Source organism: Copadichromis virginalis, linkage group LG22 (genome assembly GCF_057382275.1).
Source record: "Copadichromis virginalis isolate Kocher_CV1m ecotype Utaka linkage group LG22, C_Virginalis_male_GT1.1, whole genome shotgun sequence".
NCBI classification, from domain to species: Eukaryota; Metazoa; Chordata; class Actinopteri; order Cichliformes; family Cichlidae; genus Copadichromis; species Copadichromis virginalis.
In genome coordinates this window covers 7,416,620-7,437,649 of record NC_140638.1, presented here as the reverse complement: position 1 = coordinate 7,437,649, position 21,030 = coordinate 7,416,620, and the positions used below count along the sequence as shown (strand labels likewise).

Below are 21,030 nucleotides of genomic sequence, written 5' to 3'. Positions count from 1 at the left end.
TACTCCCAGACTGACATATTATCAGGAATGATACAGCATTTTTCTAACCACTATAGCATCAGAGACCTGCAGTAGCTGAGCTGCTGGTGTTGCAGCGTCCTCCTGATTGTTTTTGCTCTGCCTCGGGCGGCTGCAGCACCTCATGTGACAGGGCAAAGTAATCTGTTACAGAGTCCTGAATCATCTCCCCCCCATGGCACATTTGCAAGCCTGCCATATTTGCACCTACTTCTCTCACACACACACACACACACACACACACACACACTCCTCTGACTTCGAGCAGATGGCAGGGTTAGTGTGGGCATCGCTCCACAGGCCAGAGCAGCATCCATGTCCTCTTATTAAAGAGGTGTGCGAGAGAGCGGGTGTCACAAACAGATGCTTTTCTTAGGCCGGTCCTGCAGGTACCTTTAAATGACATAACAAAGAAGCAGCTGAACTTTTGTTTGACAGAGATAATAACTGAGACAGGAACATTGAATCATCCTATTCAGCTTCTTTAAGGTGGAGATTGGTGTTTAGCAGTGTCCGTTTGATCAGACCTCTCCCTCCATTCTGACTTGTTTCCTGCCTAATCTTTCCTTTGTGGACTGTCACTGAATGACTTCTTCATATGTGGTTAGATACCACAGGCATTTGTTGCCTTTGAAGTAAGATAAAATACGTATTATCGCCTTGTTCAGGAACCTCTCCCTAATATGCTCCACTATATATACCCGAACAGTGACCTGTACTATGTGCAAAAGAACAGCAGACATTATTTACCGTCAGAACAGGGCGGATCTCCAACGGGAGATTGAGAGACCAGTGTCGGACTGTTAGAACAGCTTTGAAATTCTCATGAGTTGTTCGCACTAAAGTAAAAACCACCATCACTTCATGCAGCTATCCCTTCGGCGCCAGCTGCGGTCTCAAGGCTGGAGCTGAACAAAAACACCCTGATAACGACTGTGTTTAGACTGTTCTTCCCATTGTATGCAAGGCCACCTGGGTTGGCTGGAAGACTGTTTACTTAGCCTGGCAGGGCGAAGGACACTGTCTCAGCTGAACTCTGGACACGCACACACATACACTGATACGCACTCACTGATCCCCGCCTCCCTTTCCAACCTCTTCTATGCTTGTTCCCTCCTGGAGAACACGGCGGGTCTGGGCCCAGCACTGGAATAATAGCGCAGGGCAGGATGGCTGCAGTGTTTGTTTCGGATTACTCCTCACCCCCCACCCACCCCTGTTGCTTGTCACGTGCTCCACAATGTTGTGCTGTGGACATTTATGTGCTTTCTGTGCAGAGGTGTTTTTTTGTTTACTGTTCTCATGCTGTCCTCCCATATGAGCCCAACATGAGTAGAGGTCTCTTTTTTCACTCTTGGACTTTCCCATTGTATTGTGCAATTCAGTGTTTTTCCCGTAATACTACCGATCTCCGACCTGTCTCCCCATGTGATGTCTGTGTTGTGTATGTAAGGGGGGTGTGTGTGTGGGGGGGGGGGGGGGGGGTTTCTCATTTCACTGCAGGGCAACTTGCATGTGACAAATAAAGTTCTGATTGATTGATATACCTGAACAGTGACCTGTACGATGCGCAAAAGAACAGCAGACATTATTTACCGTCAGACCACGCTGCCGTGACCCGGATTCAAACCGGGGTTGCTGCGGCCACAATGCAGAGTACTAACCACTATACGATCACGGCTGGCGCGCTGGATTATGCTGTTAGTTGCAGTCTGTATCTTGCAGTTGTCTCACTCCACTATAACACTATAATATACAAACAACGGAATTTGAATGAAAACAATGGAATTTGGATGAAAACAACGGAATTTGGATGAAAACAATGGAATTTGAATGAAAACAATGGAATTTGAATGAAAACAACGGAATTTGAATGAAAACAATGGAATTTGAATCAAAACAATGGAATTTGAATGAAAACAACGGAATTTGAATGAAAACAACGGAATTAACATGAAAACGACGGAATTTTAGAACAAACAATGGAATTTGAATGAAAACAATGGAAATAGAATGAAAACAACTGAACTTGAATGAAAACAACAGAATTTGAATGAAAACAACTGAATTTGAATGAAAACAACTGAATTTGAATGAAAACAACTGAATTTGAATGAAAACAATGGAATTTGAATGAAAACAACGGAATTTGAATGAAAACAACGGAATTTGAATGAAAACAACAGAATTTGAATCAAAACAACAGAATTTGAATCAAAACAACAGAATTTGAATGAAAACAACGGAATTTGAATGAAAACAACGGAATTTGAATCAAAACAACAGAATTTGAATCAAAACAACAGAATTTGAATGAAAACAATGGAATTTGAATGAAAACAACAGAATTAGAATGTACAGAACAGAATTTGAATGAAAACAACGGAATTTGAATGTACAGAACAGAATTTGAATCAAAACAACAGAATTTGAATCAAAACAACAGAATTAGAATGTACAGAACAGAATTTGAATCAAAACAACGGAATTTGAATGAACAGAACAGAATTTGAATCAAAACAACGGAATTTGAATGAACAGAACAGAATTTGAATCAAAACAACAGAATTTGAATCAAAACAACAGAATTAGAATGTACAGAACAGAATTTGAATGAAAACAACGGAATTTGAATGTACAGAACAGAATTTGAATCAAAACAATGGAATTTGAATGAAAACAACAGAATTAGAATGAACAGAACAGAATTTGAATGAAAACAACAGAATTTGAAAACAAACAATGGAAGTTTAAAACAAACAACAGAATTAGAATGAAAACAATGGAATTTGAATGAAAACAACAGAATTAGAATGAAAACAACAGAATTTCAATGAAAAGAACGGAATTTGAATGAAAACAATGGAAGTTTAAACTCTGTTGTAAAAATGAAAAGAACTGGTTAATGAGTTCACAGGTAAGGTAAGGAAAAGCTGGTTACGTTAAGAAATTTGATTGGGCAATCCAGTGCCAATAATGAAATAACATGACTGTAATCATTCAAGCTAACCTGCAGCCTGTGTTACTACAATTTCTTGCTATCATAATGCTGTCATACATGTTATCCACGGTCTTCTTTTAGTGCAAGGCTTCTCTGGTGATCTAATTTGTTTTAAAGAAGTCCTTGACACCCTGTGGTTGTAATTAACTAGAATTCCTCATGCATCCACATTATAATTTATGTCTGTGTAAATTATGTTTGTCACTGGTCCTGCTGACTGCAGCGAATGCCATCTCACTGTGAAATTCATTCCTGGGGTGTGATGTATGAAGTTATTAGCTCTCTGCCTCAGACTGTGTCTAACTCTCGGCTCCATTCAATGTTTTCTTTCCTGTACCTGTAACTGTCTCCTTGTTGTCTCCCTCTCTAATGAATCCTTAATGACTCTCTCTGCTTCTGCTTTAGGGGCGAGAGAGAAGTGAAGTGTAATTCTACCTGTCAGGGTGAAAAGCCCATGTTAAATGTTTAATGCTTAGTGGTCAGGCTAACATGGGCAGCTGAGTCAGGAAGCAGCAGGCCCACTCATCTCAGCAGCTACAGGCTAATAGGCCGTTAAGCTGATTATGTGTTGAAGGACTTCAGACAGAAAATGTTGCTTAAATATCATTTGGGTGGATTTTGTGGTGTGAAAATGAAAAACTTGAGGAAAGATGATATAGGGTGAAACATCTAAATGTCTACTGGAAGGATTTTCTGAAGATTTTGTAAACTCATTCACGGATTTCTCCAGCGTTATTTGTGATTTAGACTGAAACGTCTGCTGCTTACGGTGGCCCTGAGAGGTCAAACGGACTGCAATAAGAAAAATGCTGCAAAAGCACACAAAACACAATGGAAATAGGAAAAACAAAAACAGAAATGGGGAAAAAACACAAGATAAGTGTTTCTGGGGAGACAATAACCCGACGGACCAGTTGCAGGAACCCAAAACATGGTAGGCGTGTTTTATCATGATTCATATAATACTGATGACGCACTTACCTCTCATCTTTGCTTTCCTCACAAAACTGATAGATCCTCCACTTCTTTTAAGTGTCTCCCAGTGCAATTATAGGCATATTTTTGGTTCCTGCAACTGGTCCGTGGGGTTATTGTTTCCCCAGAAACACTTCCCTTGTGTTTTTTTTTTTTCTATTTCCGTTGTCGTTTGACCCTATTTTTGTTGTGTTTTGTGTGCTTTTGGAGCGTTTTTCTTGTTGCTGGTGTTTTCTTAAGTTGCACTCCGTTTGGCCTCTCAGGGCCACCGTAGCTGCTGGATTGACTTCCATACACTGCATTTTGCTACAGATATTTAGAATTTTTATATATTTGGTGTTTAATTACATATTTATCTGTTAAAATGCATCTAAAATGCAACCTGATAGATCTGCCGTAGTTTTTTAACATTGTTTATTATTTATGGCGTGTGACATGGGTAATTATCAAATAATTACCTAATGGAAAGGTCAGCATGCTGTTAACATCCCTGCTTTAAGTTCTCAGATACATAGATCTTTACCTTACAATGGAAAAAATGCCTTTAGATGAATGTTATTGTAAATCCACACATGTACAGTCTTCATAAAGAGTTTCAATGTTTAATGTTGTCGTTGTTTTCCTTCCTGTAGGAGGAGAAAGAGCAGCTCATTGAGTATCGGAGTACAGTAGCTAGCCTGGTGGGCCGGGCCAAGATGGTGGTGCAGCTGCGCCCCCGCAGTGCAGAGAGCACTCTGGGAACTACAACACCCATCAAAGCCATCTGTGACTACAAGCAGATCGAGGTACGGCACCCAGAGCAGTATCATTACACCTCATGAACATGTGGGCATGTCCCTCAAATCTGTGACTTTGTTTAAGAAAAAAGTGTGCATATTTAGCACCGACTCACCTCTGACCTCACCTCTCGATTGTTTCGCCCCTCACCACCAACCAGGCCCCCCGCCCTGCACTTCCCCACAAAGTCCTTACTCAGCTACTGTTTTCTGCTCGTGAAATTTAGATTGATGTAAACATCTACATGAACAGTTTCCTCCATAACGATGAATATCGCACAGCAGTGGATTTCTTCTTTTTTTCACACAGCTCCAGTTTTCTTCTTTTTCTTTTCTTTTTTTAAAACCAGCATGTCGAAATTTGGAAACTGAATGGACATAATTAACCAGAACTTATGACCTTTGCCTTTGTCCTCCTCAGAAAACACTCTGACTGAGTCTTTAAGAAAGATAACTCAGGCATTATGAGATTCACTCTCAGATTCAGCTGTGATGACCTCTGGGAATCTAAAAGCTAATCAATTATACATCTGTCCCATCCTCTTTGCACCCTGAGAGCTTGGCACGGACACACAGCTGCCCCCAGCGCTGCTATATTTAGTCTACTATGTGTTAGATTGCCCAGGGTGGTTTGCTCCCTGAAGCATACCAGATGTGAGGTCTTGTTTCCAGGTAAAGGATGAAGGTGGTTTGGTCCACATCACTGATCTAAAGCAACGTGACGAAACCTCGCACACAGCTGACAGTTATAAAAAAACATCTGGACAAACGTGCACATGAACCAAAAGTAATCTTTCTCTCCTTCACTTTCCTGTGTCTTCTCCTTTCTTTCCATACCCTCATGTACCTTTTTTTGGCCTCTCCCCTCTCACTCCCTCCTCTTCCTCCTCCTCATTCTCTTCCCTCTCTTCCCCCTCGTCTGTCGGCTGGGCTGGCAAGACAAACGTTCAGGTATAGCTGCCTATATTCTCCCTCTCTCACCTCAGATTTTGACACTGCACACACTGTACTGCCCCAGGTGCCGCTTTCTTATCAGCTGATTTCAGGTTGTATAATTGGTAATAAACTTTATGCCTGCACTCTCAGACTTCTTGGAATAAATTAGATGAAATTACCCATGAAATGGTTCAGAGTACCTTTTACTGGATTTCCTCCCTGGAACAAAAATCTGAAAGCTTATTGTGTTTTATGTTTTTACAGGAAAATATAATTTAGTGGTGTTTTCCTAATCAAATCAGCCAATTATGTTTATTTAAGTGTTTCATTATAAAGTCCAAGTGACTCTTTCTATATGTGCATATGTTTATGGTGTTCTCATAGCCAGAATCAGGTGATAGGATAATCTCACAAAAGTTGATTATGGCAACAATCTGTAAATCAGTAACCAAGTACTAACTTAGCCTCTGGGAATTACTGCAAATGATTCGGTGTTTCCGGTATAGCCAGCTGCTACCTGGGCCAAGACTTCCTGTTCTGTGTACAGGTTATTGTGTCTGAATGCACATGCTTTTTAATAGGCTGCCAAAATGCTGGATGCATTGTTGTCAGACAATACCCAGTGGTTTGGAGATTGTCTTTTGGAAAATGCGTCACTCTTTTGCATAGATGTTTATCTTTATGCAGTAAAATCCAGCTCAGATATGATTGATACAAACAGAAAAAAAAAATATTCTGCAGATTTCATATATTTATGCAGAATCAGTTTAGTTTCGTATGTTTAGTCACAGATTTGTGTCAGACTGAGATCAGTTGATAAGAGCAGGTGGTAATCGCTGAACTGAACTGAATTTAACCCGTCTGTGCCCCTCAGGCTCATTCAGTCAGTCAGAAAATAACATTTCCGTTTCAATATATCTTCATGTATTAAGTGTTTGTGCACAGCTTTGCATTATGGTTGTATGTGTGTGTGTGCAGGGAAGGGGTGAGAGAGGGTGGCGGGTGGGGATGGCTGTGCAGCCCTAACGCTGAAATTTAAAGCCAAACTCGTTTGTCTTCTGTTTATATCCTCTGCTGGGTTTCCTGCAGATAACGTGTCACTAATGTTTATTTCCTCGTTAAATTATTCAAACCCAGCTCAGGTTTTAGGAAGTTTCGCTTTGAGTTTGGAATATATTTGCTGCTTTCACAATAAAAGCCTTTACTGGTGCAAAGCAGCTTTCACACCACATGGCATTGTCCTCGCTCAGCTTCTCTAATATCACGTCATGTTAGGGCTCCTGCTAATTTCATGAAGTCCATGAATTTTTGCATTTTGTGTTGCATTATGAGTTTTTTTGCTGTTTGCTTTTGATTTACGCGTTTTTCCCCCTTTTTCCTCCTCCCTTGCTTTCTTCTGGGCATTTCTCCTTCCATTCTTTCTCCATCATCTTTTGCAACTCCCTCGCTTTGTGAATCTTTCTCTTAATATTCTCTCTTGCTGTCAACCCTGTTCTCTACATCATTTCCAACATCATTTTCATAACCTCCATTTCCGCTCTCATCTGTCCTTCCCTGCGCCTCGCCTCATACTCTCAGATCACGATAAGCCGAGGAGAGGAGTGTGTGCTGCAGGACAACTCTCAGAGGACCAAGTGGAAAGTGATCAGTCCGACGGGGAACGAAGCCATGGTCCCCTCGGTGTGTTTCACCGTCCCGCCTCCAAACCAGGAGGCCATCGACACAGCCAGCAGGTGAGCCACGTACTGGAAACGTGCATTGGTGTTGCGAATGTATTAAACATTTGTTGTGGATAGCACTGTGCTGATTATTTACTTTTTTATAGTTGATTTTCTTTAAGTCTTTAATGCACAAAAGCCACAATTTTCCACAATACGTAGCGTAGCGAGGCCGTAGACTTCAGGAAGCACTACAGAGTAGGAAAGTTCGGCCTTCACATCAGTCCAAAATCCTAAGAAACTGTTTCCTAGAGATTATCTGACTGTTGAGCTTGAGCTTGGTTTATAAAATGACGTCCTTTTAATCTGAATCTATTTTGTTTAGTATTTTAGAGACTAATGTTCATGTTCCTTGTGTTTTGTCTACAGAGCTGAGCAGCTGTACCAGAAGGTCATGTCCCTGTGGCATCAGCTCCATGTGAACATGAAGAGTGTGGTATCGTGGCACTACCTGCTCAAAGACATCAAGACTGTATCTGGGTGGAACTTGGACACGGTGAGATCCTCTCCATGCGTTTAAATGTGACGGCTATGAATTTGGATTTTATTCTCTCGCCGTGATGATTTCAATTTGTGGTTCTTTTCTTCTCTTCCGTTATATTTATCTTCTCCCTCCTTGTCTCACCTTTCAGGTTCAGAGTCAGTCTCCATCAGAGCGGGAGCACGTCCTCAATCACCTGGAGTCCCAGATGGCCGACTTTCTGTCAGACAGCAAAGAGAGCTCGCTGTTCACGCCGGCCGAAAGACGAGAGCTCGAGAAGGACGTTCAGCAGGCCCAGCAACACTGCCAGGACCTGCTGCTCAACATGGAGACCGGTGAGTGAAGATGGACGGGCTCACACACGGATACATTTAGTTAATCTCTTGCTGACCTCTGACCAGTCAAACTGATGCAAATAATAGCTCTGCGTGTCTCAAAATGACCGTCTTAATCTGTTAATGAAAATAATCCACCTCGTTCCTCATCTTTTATTTTTCTCCAGTGGAGAAGGATGAGTCAGTCTCTCGGTCGTACCTGTCAGAGCTGCAGAACATCACCCTTTGTATTAACGAGGCTGAGCAGAGACTGATGAGAAGTATTGAGACTCCGCCTCCCATCCTGTTGTCAGGTGATGGTGCTGACAACACGGTCCAGATTAGAGAGCAGGAGGTGAGTTTGAGCTCCATCTGCTGCTTGCACACAGTTATTACCCATGTTATAAAGAACTGAGGGTTTTTTGCAGTATATTGTTGTCGTTGTCTATAAAGCCAGAGGAAGAAGCGCTCGTCCATTGATAGATTTGTTTTTGGATTAACCAAGAAATATCACAGCAAATACTCATCATACAAGTCAGCCTTTTTGGTGAGCAGCTAACAAGACAGATCTTAACAGACTTCAGTTAGTCCAGAATAAGGCGGCCAAAAATATATATATTTATAATAAATATATATAATATATATATTTAAAGCATCTTTTAAGCGAAATAAATAGCCTTATGCATTTAGAGAATTGGCTTCTATTCATAATTTCAAAAAACACTTAAAAGTCTATTTAGGCAGCTTTTAATTACTGTAAATATTGTAAGAGGGCAATAATGGAAATTTGTGTATTTTGTCTCAATGTTATTGATATTTATGTTTATATTTTCACAATAGTAAAACCTGACTGTGGATGTAAGACGCTATTTTGCATCCACTTTATTGAGTAATATTTTATTTGAGCAAACATTTAGCAACCACTGTTGTGGAAGCTATTGGGGTTCCTTATAAATAAGCAAATAAGCGATGATGATTACAACTGGTATTGAGTAGTATGGCTGTGGTCTGGAAGTTTCGAAACATTTACCACAGAGGAAGCTATTTTAATGAAGCAAAGCAGTTTTTATTTTAATTTTAAAGATTGTCTCCATGTAGTTTAAAAATAAAGATGGTTCCTTTTTATGCAGAAGCTGCAGTCTGAGCTGGACAGCCTGCGCTCCAGTTTGGGTGACGTGTCTCATCGCTGCGTTAAGTTCTTCGAGGAGAAGCCCACCTCGTCCAGCGTTCCTGTCCTCCGGTCGGAGCTCAATCACGCTGTGGAGAAGATGGACAAACTGCACAACCTCTCAGCTGTCTACCTTGAAAAGTTAGTTAGATTTTTAGAAGTCATGTGAAACTTCTCTGTTCTTTTTGTTTCCCCAGATGATACGATTTGTTGTCCTTTTACATCTTTAGGTTAAAAACAGTGGATGTCCTGATCCGTAGCCTGGATGAAGCAGAGAGCCAAGTCAGGAAGTACGAGAACAGACTAAGTGAGGAAGACATTGTTCCTGCTGACACAACAGCCATTCAGAACCTCAGAGATCAACTGGGGGTAAGCCTCACCATCACATAAAGTCCTCTCATGTCTCTATAAAGATGAACCTCTGACCCTCTAACCTCTAACTTTCAGAAGTGGCAGGCTGAGCTTGGTGAGCAGGAAGGAGTCTTCCAGTCTCTGCAGGTGGAGGTACGTCAGGCCAAAGAGGCGGGGTCTAAGCTCAACAGGCTCCACCCGGACCGCAGCCCTGAGCTCGAGCGCTACCAGGACAAAGCCAATCAGATAACAGAAAGATGGAGTGGAATCAAAAGACAGATGGAGACACGGTGAGTGAAGATGCCTAAAAAGAAAAGGAGGAGCACGATTCATGTGTGTTGTGACAAACGATGTAACGATCTGCTTAGAAAAACTAACTGGATGCTGAACTTATCAGGACGTTAGTGTGGAAAAGGATCTGAAGGTAGTTTTCTTTTTTTCTGCAGACGAGCGGATCTTGAAGCTCTGGGCTCCTCCCTGCAGCAGTACAGAGACGGCCACTCCGCTTTGATCAAGTGGATCGAAGAGACGACGGAGAGACAAGAAAACACACAGCCGGGACAGATGGACAGCAAAGCGCTGTCGGAACAACTGGCCCAGCAGACTGTTAGTGCCGCTGAATCCTCTGACTTACAACATGTGTCCAGATGAGAAAAACGACTTGAGCCTAAACATTTATAAATTCTGATTGTTTTTCTTTCCAGGCCTTGGTAGCTGAGATCGAACAGAATCAGACCAAACTAGACGAGTGCCAGACTCATTCCAAACAATACTGTGCCTCAGTGAAGGTGAGAAACCGTGACAGACGTGTCTCGGAGTGAAGGTACGCAGGAAACTTGATTCCTCTCGTGCTTTTATCTTGTAGGATTATGAACTACAGCTGATGACATTCAGAGCCTTTGTAGAGTCGATGCACAAATCACCTGTCAAGAGGAGAAGGATGCACTCTTCCTCTGACGCTATCACTCAGGAGGTAATTGGATAACTGTTTACCATCGTGATCATTGCAGGAGCTTTATTGTTTTAAGTAAATAAAGTTTGTGTGTTTTGTATTTGTCTGAATCTAATATCCCGCAGTTAGTGATGTTTGTTTGGGGTTTTTATTATCTCTTCAGTTCATGGACTTGCGCACACGCTACACAGCCTTAGTGACCTTAACAACCCAGCATGTGAAGTACATCAGCGATGCTCTGAGAAGACTGGAGGAGGAGGAGGTGACACTTTGATTCTCTTTCAGTGACTTTCTTGCTTTACACAGCGGTCATCTATTATTAACTGTTTAATTTACTTAGACACTACTTGTGGTTGCTGTAGCTCACTGAATCGAAGAGTTGCTATTATAACTTCTGTTCCCTGAGTGGATGAAGCTCCTATGCTTTTGAGTATTGCCACCAGACTAGCAGAGATCTGGCTATCAAATCTGACCTCTCGGCAGGCAACACAGAGAAGCAACACTGCAACATAACAACAGAAAGTGAGAAAACTTTAACTGGGAAGTGTAGATTTAATTGTTCTGTCCAGGACATACTGGTCTATCAGAACTGGGCAGAAATGCTTGAAAGCTGGAAAAGCAGCTAGCAGCTCCAAATAATTGATGTGCAGCTGGCACTGCAGTCCAAACCGCTCGCAATGCATCCCCATACTGGGTGTCTAGAGTTAACATGCAAGGTGCAGTTATCAGAAGCCTCCGGAGGAGGTGACGCGACACCACAGGCAGAGAGTACCGTGTCAAAACCTGTATAAGAACTGAGGGATGTTTGTGATGAGAAGGGTGTATGTCTGCAGGTGGTGCCTGTGATATGTCATCACAGGTCATCTGCCTGAAAGTTGTGAATAGAGGCGTCTTTGGTCAGGAGACACAGAGGTGTGATATCTCATACTGTATGTGCTGCACAGGTGAATTGACAAAAAGGGATCTTATGTGAAATCTACTGTTTAGTGTCATTAATTTTTGCTTTCTTGCCTCTATCTGTGCAGAAAGAGGTGGAGGAGGAGAAACAGGCCAGGGTGGGGCAGGTTTCAGACCTTCTGGGCTGGGTCAAAGGCCTCCAGGGACGCGCTGGTGGCCCCAACGCCGAGTCTTCTCTGGCTGCTCAACAGGTACTGTTTATACATATGCAATGAATGCGAAGGAGACTGTTATGTTGGTACCTCGTTTAGTGGTACATGAAGGTTGTTATGTTGTCAAATAGATTCTTCATCTGTTTTTTTCTGCAGGCCATCAATGAACAGCTAGCAGCCAAGAAAGATCAGGTGGCTGAAGCTATAAGGAGCACACAGGTCTTCCTTCTGTCGAAACAGGCCAGCAAGTAAGTTAACATGCATGGACTCCTCACAGAGAGCAGTGATTTTTAAATTGTCCTCCCAGCCAGCAGTGCACGCACCACAGGGGCCACTTCTGTAGCAACCAGCGGGTAAATAGAAGTTAGGATTAGATGATGATAACTGCCAACTTCAAACAATCACATTATAAATTTTATGTCAAAGCCACTGTAAAGCATCTTTCCAACACACATGCAGACTAATGTTAAACACCTAACTACACCTGTTAACCTTGTCCCTTTTTTCTTCTGTAGGTTGTCCCCAGAGGAGCGGGCACACGTGGAGGCTCAGCTGGACGAGCTGAAGACCACCTACAACCAGCTGTGCGACAGCTCCACCCAACAGCTGCAGCAGCTGGAGCAGCAACTGGCCAAAGAGGAGGAAAGAAAGGTAGATCGGTTTGGCTGGGGTGGGCCGAGCGGGGAGAAGGGTGTCTGCAGATTTATGGCAAACATGTATTCTGCTTATGCGAGCTTAAACAAAAATAACCACAAAGGTACTTTTATAAAATGTTCCTTGAGTCTGAATATCTTTGCGAGCGAAGCGTGAGTTTATATGTGGGCCAGCAAATTATCATCTATGTTGTTCAGCATGTTGTGTGTTCACCGATTTGCATTTCTGAAAAACATCACCAGTCTTGACGAATGTCACTCATTGACTTGGTTTGGTTTAACAAACACCGACGGATCCTGTTCAGATGTGTATTCAGATCCTCTGTAATAACCATTTCTACCAGGATGACCATCTTTTTGGTCATCACTGGAGAAATAAGGGTTGCTAAAATAATTTATACATCTAGAATACACTGCAGTGTTTTGTTTTTGGTATAAGAAACCTCTGCAGCTCATTAATCAATATATGGGTGTTAAAGGGAAATGTCAAAAGGACAGAAAACAACTGGAATACACCGTCTGAACTGGGCCTCAGCATGGAGTGATCCACTCTCACATTATCATATAAAAGCCTGCATTCATGTCATTAACTATCACCAACCCTGATTTTTATCATCCTCATTGTCACCGTCATCATCATTATCATCAGAAAATACATCTGCTGAGCTGCTAACATGGTTAATACACGGCCTTAGTGGTGCCGCACTAGATCAGAGCTTCCCAGGTGACGCTAGTGAGGGGAAAGCTGTAGAGCTTTGCTTTTCATTCTTAGAAACTGTCAAAAAAAAGGTACATCCACATTTTTATGTCATCCCAGCATCGAAAAAGTAAAATGTTACTTTTCTTTATACGGTGGTGAAATGCCACTGCATAAAGTCAGCATTGCTTTTTAGCATTTTTCTGCATACGTTTACCCCATGTAGATGTACAGTCATCCAAGGGGAATCACAAATTCCCAGCCCTCACACTCTCATACAAGTGTTCCTCCCCTTCATTTGAAATACATTACATCATCCCTGGATGTGTGAGAGAATTTCAGGTTTGAAGCTCTCATTTATGACACTTCCTAGTTTTTAACAGTTGCACTCATAGTTGATTTTTGTGTAAATGTTTTATGGTTTTACTAAAAATGCTCACTAAAAGGTAAAGCAGAACTTTTCAAGAAGTCACTTTTGTATTTTAGAGTGTAAGTGCACCAAAGGCCAGCTATGCAAAAACAAAAAAAACAACGTCACCATTTGAGCATGTTGTGTCCAGATCACAAGAGTGTGTGTGAGAGAGAATGACGTTTTTGTGTTTGTTCTAATGCATACTATTAATGTGTGAAACTTTTAAACCAGCATTTTGCTTGAAAATCACTAACAGCTGCCAACGGAGAGTTGTGGACATCCAAGGATCAGAAAACAAAGCAAAACAGGACTTTGATAAACATCATTAGTCTATTTTGTGATTGCAGGTTAGAGCAGCTGCATGGTTAGTTTTAGTGCCATCCAGTCTCATGGAAATGTATTATGTAATGTGTGATGCAGTTAAAGATACAAATCTGCAATAATAATCATAATCTGTGCAAATCAGCAGGTAAACTTACTATCAGAAATGTGGAAATACTGATAAATATTTGTTATTTATCACTATTTGCCACATATTTGCCCCACTCCCGATCAGCTTTCACTGAGCAGTCATGGTTTAGTATAGTTTCAGTTTGTACCTTAGTCAGTTTAACATTAGGTCAGTTTGAGGTTTTGACGTCAAAGCAGTGTTAGGAGTCTGAATGAAGAGTGGCATGCAGAACGCTAACAACCAGCTTCTCACCTGTCGCGCCTCGCTCTGCCGAGCCATAAACTGGCCCATTAGTGTGTGCACAGCAGGACGGGCCCAAACGGTAAGTAGCGCTCGCTTTCTCTCTTACCGTTGCCTTTAAGTTTTTCTCGTGTAGTTTTTCTTATTCTCCTCAACTTCTGAATACTTGTGTGTTCCTTTTTCTGCTGTTGTTTCCCCTTATCTAGTGCTTCTTTCTGCATTTTTGTTAGGAATATGCTTTGTTGCATGCTTACTGCTTGTCCTAGAATAGTGATGGTAAGTATTAAAATGCCTTTTAATTTAGTAGAAATTAAAACAAGTTCAAAATATAAATTATCAAATTGCTAACAGAAATATATATAGTGGCATTTTTAAACATGGATAAGCTGTTTTGTGGCAAGTGGTTGTGGGTTTTCTTCTCTTTTTTTCCTGATTCTACGATCTGTCATAGTGTAGTGTCACATAATAACAAATTAACATTACGTAATATGCGTGCTGGCTAAAACTGCCAGGTCATAAAGAAAAGAGAATGAATATCAACTGGGATTTTGGTTTCTTTCTTTTTGCAGAATGAGATTGCCATTGCTGGAGTGATTGACCTGAGTACAGTGGAAACATTCCCAGTATTCCCAGCAGCTCAACGTGGTCTTATTGACCAGGACACCTGCCATGTTCTGCTAGAGACCCAGCTCATTATGGGTGGGCTCCTTCAACCTGACTCTCCTGTCAAACTTTCACTGGAGCAAGCTCTAACTCGAGGCCTAATTGACAGCCATACCAGACAGTCCCTGTCTGAGCTTGAGAGCGCCCTGTATTTGGTGGAAAACACCAAGACTGTGAGTGATGAACAACAAGAAAATGCCTTGCCTATAGTTAGAGCCATGGAGACCGGGCTAATCAGAGAGGAAGTGGGACTTCGCATTCTCCAACTCCAGATGAACACTGGAGGATTGAGACATTCAACTGGAAAAATGTTGAGTTTGGAGCAAGCAGAAGACAAGAGACTTTTGTCTCCCAGAATTATTACCAAGCTCCAGTCGAGACTACAACACAGAGAGCTGATTGATCCAAACACAGCTGAAAAAGTAAATCTCTGTGAGCTGCAGCTCCAGTGTGTTCTCGATGATGATTCAGGGCTTCTTCTCTTCCCTGTCAAGCAGCAGCCTGGAGGAACAGTTTGCCTCCGTTCTGGAAGAAAAGTCGGTATTTTCCGTGCTGTGCAGGAGGGACTGATTGATCGGAAAGTTACCGTACGACTTCTTGAAGCTCAGCTTTTTGCCGGTGGTATTGCAGACCCACGATCTGGCCATCGACTGACAGTTGATGAAGCAGTTCGCCATGGGCTTATGGACCAGGATCTAGCCTGTGCCATGTTAGCACGTCAACTGCAAAATGGGGGCATTCTAGACCCTTTCAGTGGAGAGCGCCTGGACTTAGAAGAGAGTATTCGCAGGGACCTTCTCTCCCCTCGTTTGGCTCTGTTGGTCCTTGAGTCTCTCTGGACTTTTATGGGCTTGCTCTGGCCTGAAACTGGAGAGGTTTTACCCATTGCTGAGGCTGTTCAACAAGGTGTGATCTCGGGGGATCTAGCAAGGAGCACCCTGAGACAACGACATGCCATTGGGGCTTTGTACAACCCAGAAACCCTTCAGGTGCTGCCCCTGAACAGGACTGCTGAAAATGAATTAGATCCCAGTGCGGTCAGTTTTCTCAAAGAAATCCACATACCAGATGTTCTTTCCAACATGACCCAGTCAGGTAACCCATCTCTAAACCGCCACAGCTGGGGTTCCACTAGCTCCTCCTCTCCTCCATCCTCTCCCCTGCCTCCATCATCTCCCACAGGCCTTGTGTGGGAAACTACATCAACTAATGGGAAGGATCCTGAGGAACAAGCCAAACACAAGCTGCTGTTTCACCTCATGACTCACAGCTATGTAGATGCTCATTCTGGAAAGCGCCTCGTGCTGCTTGACCCTGAGCTAATGATAATGATCAAGGACGCTGACATGGTTGCTGGAGAATCTGCTCGTCAGGTTGAGCCGCTAAGCAGTGTGGCTACAGATAAGCTAGATAAACTGGAAATGGGGGAAAAGATTAGTTTGGCAGGTAATGGAGTGAGTGAAGGTGTCAACGACAGTTCCAGTTTAGTCACACCAAGTAAGGATTTTGAGATTAACGATAGAAGTGGCCTAGAAGAAATGCATGATGGGGAAGGAGACAACAAATCACTGCAGCAACCATCAGAACCCATAGAAGAAGACTTAGCCATTTCAGCTGAATATGAAATTGCTGGTGATAAAAGTGAAAAGGTAGATGAACAAAAGAAAGAAATGACCAGTTGGGACAGTTTAGCTTCAGCTAAATACCTCAACGATGAAATAACAAAGAGCCCAAATGAAATAATACAAACTGAATACCAACCCATGGATAGTCCTGTGCGAGACAGTGGAAGTACAACTGCAACAGAAGTTATTGAAATGGCCACAGCACCACTCAAATCAGAGGATAATGTTGAAAGGAAGACATTCAAAGAGCTCATCCCAGGGGAAAAACCAAATGAAGATGTTAAATTAACAGCATCCCAAGAAAGGAAAGGTATAAAAGATTCCCAGGCTGAATCAGAAATTATAAAACAAAACGTGGCTGTAAAAGAGACAGACTCGAAGCAAGCTAAACCACAAGTTGATATCTCTGAAGCAGTAGTGGAAAAGCAAGAAGAGGATGCTGAACTGGAGAGGATGGTCATGCAGCTCAAACAGGGAGGTCTAATGACAGAAGAAGGGGAAAAGCTGCTGCCAGATGAGGCAGTAGCCCAGGGTGTCCTTCCTGGCCATACAGCTGTTAAATTAATGGCTCAAGCCGGTTTGTTTGGGGGCTTCCTAGATGCCATCAGTGGGGAGTCACTTACCATGGAGGAAGTTATGCAGGAGGGTTTACTAGATGAAGATCTAATGTGGGGTGTCCTAAAGTCAGATAAAACCCTTGCAGGGGTTGTTGATGTGGAGAAAAGGCAGATCTGTGGGGTGAGGGAGGCAGCTCAGGCAGGGTTGATTGATCCCAACACAGCCTCTCGACTTCTGGAAGCCCAGGTGGCATCTGGGGGGATTGTTGACCTGCGTAGGGATAAGAAAGTCTCTGTGACTCTAGCAGCAAACCTGGGGCTGATTGAAGATGATCATAGAGAAGAACTTGTAGCACTGGAGAAGGCATGCAAGGGAAAGGATGCAGATTCCTCAACATTCCTCAAGAAAGCCAGTTTGCAGCTTCAGATGGAAGGTGTTCTCGACCCAGAGTCCAAGTCTCCAGTTCCTATAGAACAAGCTATTCACAAAGGCTTAATTAGACCAGAGGAAGCTTATCAGGTCTTGGCTAGGCAAGTGGCTGAAGGTGGTATAATTCACCATCCTTCAGGCATGAGGCTTCCAGTTTCTGATGCTGTTGATAGAGGACTAGTAGATCGGTCCGTTGCTCCTGGGTTAGAGGAACTTGAGTGGGTCTACCAAGGAAAAGTCAGTCCTTCACATCGCCCAGAAGCTTTTGTTTTCCAAGCATCAACCGGAGCTATTTCAGACCCTGACACTGGAATCAAACTTACTTTGACAGAGGCTGTTACTAAGGGTCTTCTAGATAAGAACAAAGCCAGTGAAGTCATGGCTTCTCCTACAGTAACTCAAGGAGTTCTTGACCCCCAAACAGCACGGATTGTGCCCTATTCAGAACTTGTAAACCAGGGTAAGATAGATATTGAAACAGGTAAACGCTTCTTGGAGGTGAAACCATTCCGTGGTGTTCAGGATAAACAATCAAAGGAAACACTGACCCTTCCCGAAGCAGTTGCATTAAAGAAAGTTGATCCAGCTCCAGCATTTAGACTTCTCCAAAGCCAGGCAGACAGCGGTGGGATCATTGATATCAGAACTGGAGAAAGGCTCTCGCTGCCTGAAGCTTCTAAGAGAGGTTTAGTTGGAGATGATATGGTCACAGAAATAGCTACAAACCAGTTTTTGAAAGGAGGCTTAGTTGATCCTTCAACTGGACAACGAGTCTCAGGTCTCAATGTTGCAACTGCTTTAGGACTGATATCTAACAATGTGGCTTTGGAGATTCAGGAGAAAGTGATGTCGGTAGAGACAGAGGGTGGTGAAGAAAGCTCTACACCCGTTGCCTCATCAGATAGTACGTACAGCCCTGCTATCAAATTTTCAGCATCAAGTCCAGACAGTCCATCAAACTGGTCTGATGTGAACACTGAGGAGCCCACGAAATCTCCACCTTCAAAGAGAGAAGCAGTGCAAGATGAAGAGAAAACACTGACATCTGTACTTTCAGATCAGTTAAAGTTATATGACACGATTGCAGATGAGGACAAAGTGGACAAACCTGAGTCAGGGAAAGAAAAGACTTCAAGGCAGCCGGACGAGTCCATGGACATCTTATTTAAGTTTGCAACTAATGTTGAGAAAAGAATCCAGCAAGCCATAAAAGAAATTAAACCACAGAAAGACACCACTAAATCACAGAGTCTTCCTGAACAGGAGGCAGATGAGAGACTGCAAATAAATGATGAACAAAGGAAAAGCATTATCAGAGATTCTGTAGAAGTCAAGCCGACACAAATCTATCATGCTGACAAAGATTTACAGGAAAAGGATAGAACAGGTGTCAATGGGGAACCTGTGCAGGGTGGGGAAAAAGAGCGTGTTCCCGAGGATGGAAGATTGAAGCCTAAGACAACGAGTCCTGTGGCAGCAATGGTTATAGATGACAAGGAAAGCAAAGAGGGTGATGAAGTGTCAAATTTGGGCGAAGAGGAATCTAGAAAGGATGATGTGGCAGTGCAGAAAGATGATGGCATAAGAGAGAAGGTCCAAATGGTGGAGAAAGCGAAGCCCTTAAAGGTTGAAGATTTAGAGATCAAAACCAGCACTCGTTCTGAAGAGTCAGCACAGTCATTGACATCTGCTTCCAAAGAGTCAGAAAACAAAAGCAAAAAGAAGAGGAAAAATAAAAAGAAGGGAAAAGGTAAAGAGACAGAGGGCGAAACACACCCTTCAGAGATAAAGCATGCATCTCAAATTTATCAAACTGAGGAGGAGATGGAAGGAAAGTCTAGAGCTGTTAATGCGACTACAGTTGAGCTTGCGTCACAAGACGTAGACAAGAAATCACAGATTCATGGTCAGGGAGCTTCTGAAGGGCAAATCGAAGGCATAAGGACTGATGAGAAATTTGAGGTTGAGAGTAATTTGGTGAGACAGGGACAGAAAGAAGCCTTAAAACCAATCGCTGAACCAGAGAAAGAGGCAAATAAAATATTAACAGCTACAGCAAAGGCTGATAAGAGAGAGGAGATGAAAGGGAAGTCTGAAGAAAAGGATTCTGTCACTCAGCAACCAGAAAAACCAGAGAGCATTCAGGAGGTGAAGGAAAGGAAAGAGCATGAGCTGCCTCAGAAATCCCCTCTGCCAGACACTGAGAAAGCGGCCTTGATCCTGAAGGCCAAAGAGAGTATTCTTAAAAAGGTGTTTGAAAAAGGTGTGAGTGAGAAACAGGCTGCTGAGGAGCTGCAGGCGCTGCGCAAGGAGGTGGGGAAGAAGGAGGGTAAAGGTATAACTGTTAGTGATGTAAAGGCACAAACTCGGCACGCTAAGGAGGATGGAGTGGAGAGTCGAGCTGTAAAAGAAGACACTGTCAAGACATCCGATGGTTTATCTGAAGAAAGTAAAGAAGAAGAGATGAGTGTCAAGGTGGACAAAATGAAACTGAGAGAAGTCAAAGAAAATCTGCCTGTGGAGAAACCGTTGGTCGAGGAGACCACGGAGGCTGAACCGCTGGAAGTTTCTTCAAATGAAAAAGAAAAGGATGCAACTTTTGGAATGGAAGAGACACAAAAAGATATTAAGACAGCTGCATCGGTCCAATCTAAAGAAGCCCAGCCTAGTAAACAAAGTAAGAAGAGCAAAAGATCCAAGAGGCTGAAAGTGGCTGAAAAAGCTGAGCCTGATACTGAGAAGGCACTGAGCAAGGAAAAAGTGGAAGTGACTGCAACAGAAATTACCCCAAAATCCACTCTGGAAAGAACAGATTTGGAAAGCTCAGGTTTGATTCAGGAGCAGAAGGTAGATTCTGAGAGTCGGTCACTAACGAGGGATGTCCTCTCACCTTCGGCTGGTGAAGAGACAGTTGAGGTGGAGACCCCTGCGATTATTATTCCAACAGTTGAGACTCTTGAACAAACTTCACCACAGAGGCCCAGTTATCACGTGCAGGACATCGTACAAGCGGAAGAGATCAGTGGCGGGAAAGACAAATCCCATTCAGGCACTGGAGGTGTGATCGAAGCTGACCTTTCTCACGATGGACACAAAGTGGAGACTCAGTCCACAGCTCTGTCCGCTGCTCTGTCCACTGCTCAGCCCACAGCTTCTGATCCACAGCCTGATAAAACAGCTGGCAAAGGCAGAAAGAAGAAAAAGCACCAACCAGTCAAAGAAGAAGGCACCGATACTCCTGCATCAGAATCTTTAAAAAACCAACAGCAACATCTTGAATCTTCAGAAACGCCGGCTTTGCTCTCAGAAGATGCTGCAGCTGAGTCTGGATCACCTGTAGTCCCACAGTCTGAGACCACCACTGAGACCTGGGCAGAGGATGACGCCAGCGAGAGTCCCCAACAGGTGTCAAAGAAAGAGGAAGCATCATCTGTGACTGGCAAGGCAAGAGGAAAACTTGTGAAGTTATAAATATTTTTATTTATTTATTTATTTTAAAGCCC

The 21,030-nt window shown here is 42.9% G+C and overlaps 1 protein-coding gene across 7 annotated transcripts in view; it reads left to right on the top strand.

The window, feature by feature from the left end:
• macf1a (microtubule actin crosslinking factor 1a) overlaps window positions 1–21,030 on the top strand; it is a 224,494-nt gene that overhangs the window by 127,106 nt on the left and 76,358 nt on the right. For all 7 annotated transcript variants that reach the window (XM_085446515.1, XM_085446511.1, XM_085446513.1 and 4 more), the window contains 16 exons: window positions 4,627–4,779; window positions 7,285–7,439; window positions 7,794–7,920; window positions 8,057–8,240; window positions 8,408–8,574; window positions 9,350–9,528; window positions 9,618–9,756; window positions 9,835–10,028; window positions 10,185–10,344; window positions 10,443–10,526; window positions 10,604–10,711; window positions 10,854–10,952; window positions 11,716–11,838; window positions 11,956–12,047; window positions 12,315–12,450; window positions 14,822–20,971. In XM_085446515.1, the coding sequence (XP_085302641.1) occupies window positions 4,627–4,779; window positions 7,285–7,439; window positions 7,794–7,920; window positions 8,057–8,240; window positions 8,408–8,574; window positions 9,350–9,528; window positions 9,618–9,756; window positions 9,835–10,028; window positions 10,185–10,344; window positions 10,443–10,526; window positions 10,604–10,711; window positions 10,854–10,952; window positions 11,716–11,838; window positions 11,956–12,047; window positions 12,315–12,450; window positions 14,822–20,971 (8,250 nt within the window). The remainder of the gene's footprint in view (window positions 1–4,626; window positions 4,780–7,284; window positions 7,440–7,793; window positions 7,921–8,056; window positions 8,241–8,407; window positions 8,575–9,349; window positions 9,529–9,617; window positions 9,757–9,834; window positions 10,029–10,184; window positions 10,345–10,442; window positions 10,527–10,603; window positions 10,712–10,853; window positions 10,953–11,715; window positions 11,839–11,955; window positions 12,048–12,314; window positions 12,451–14,821; window positions 20,972–21,030) is intronic.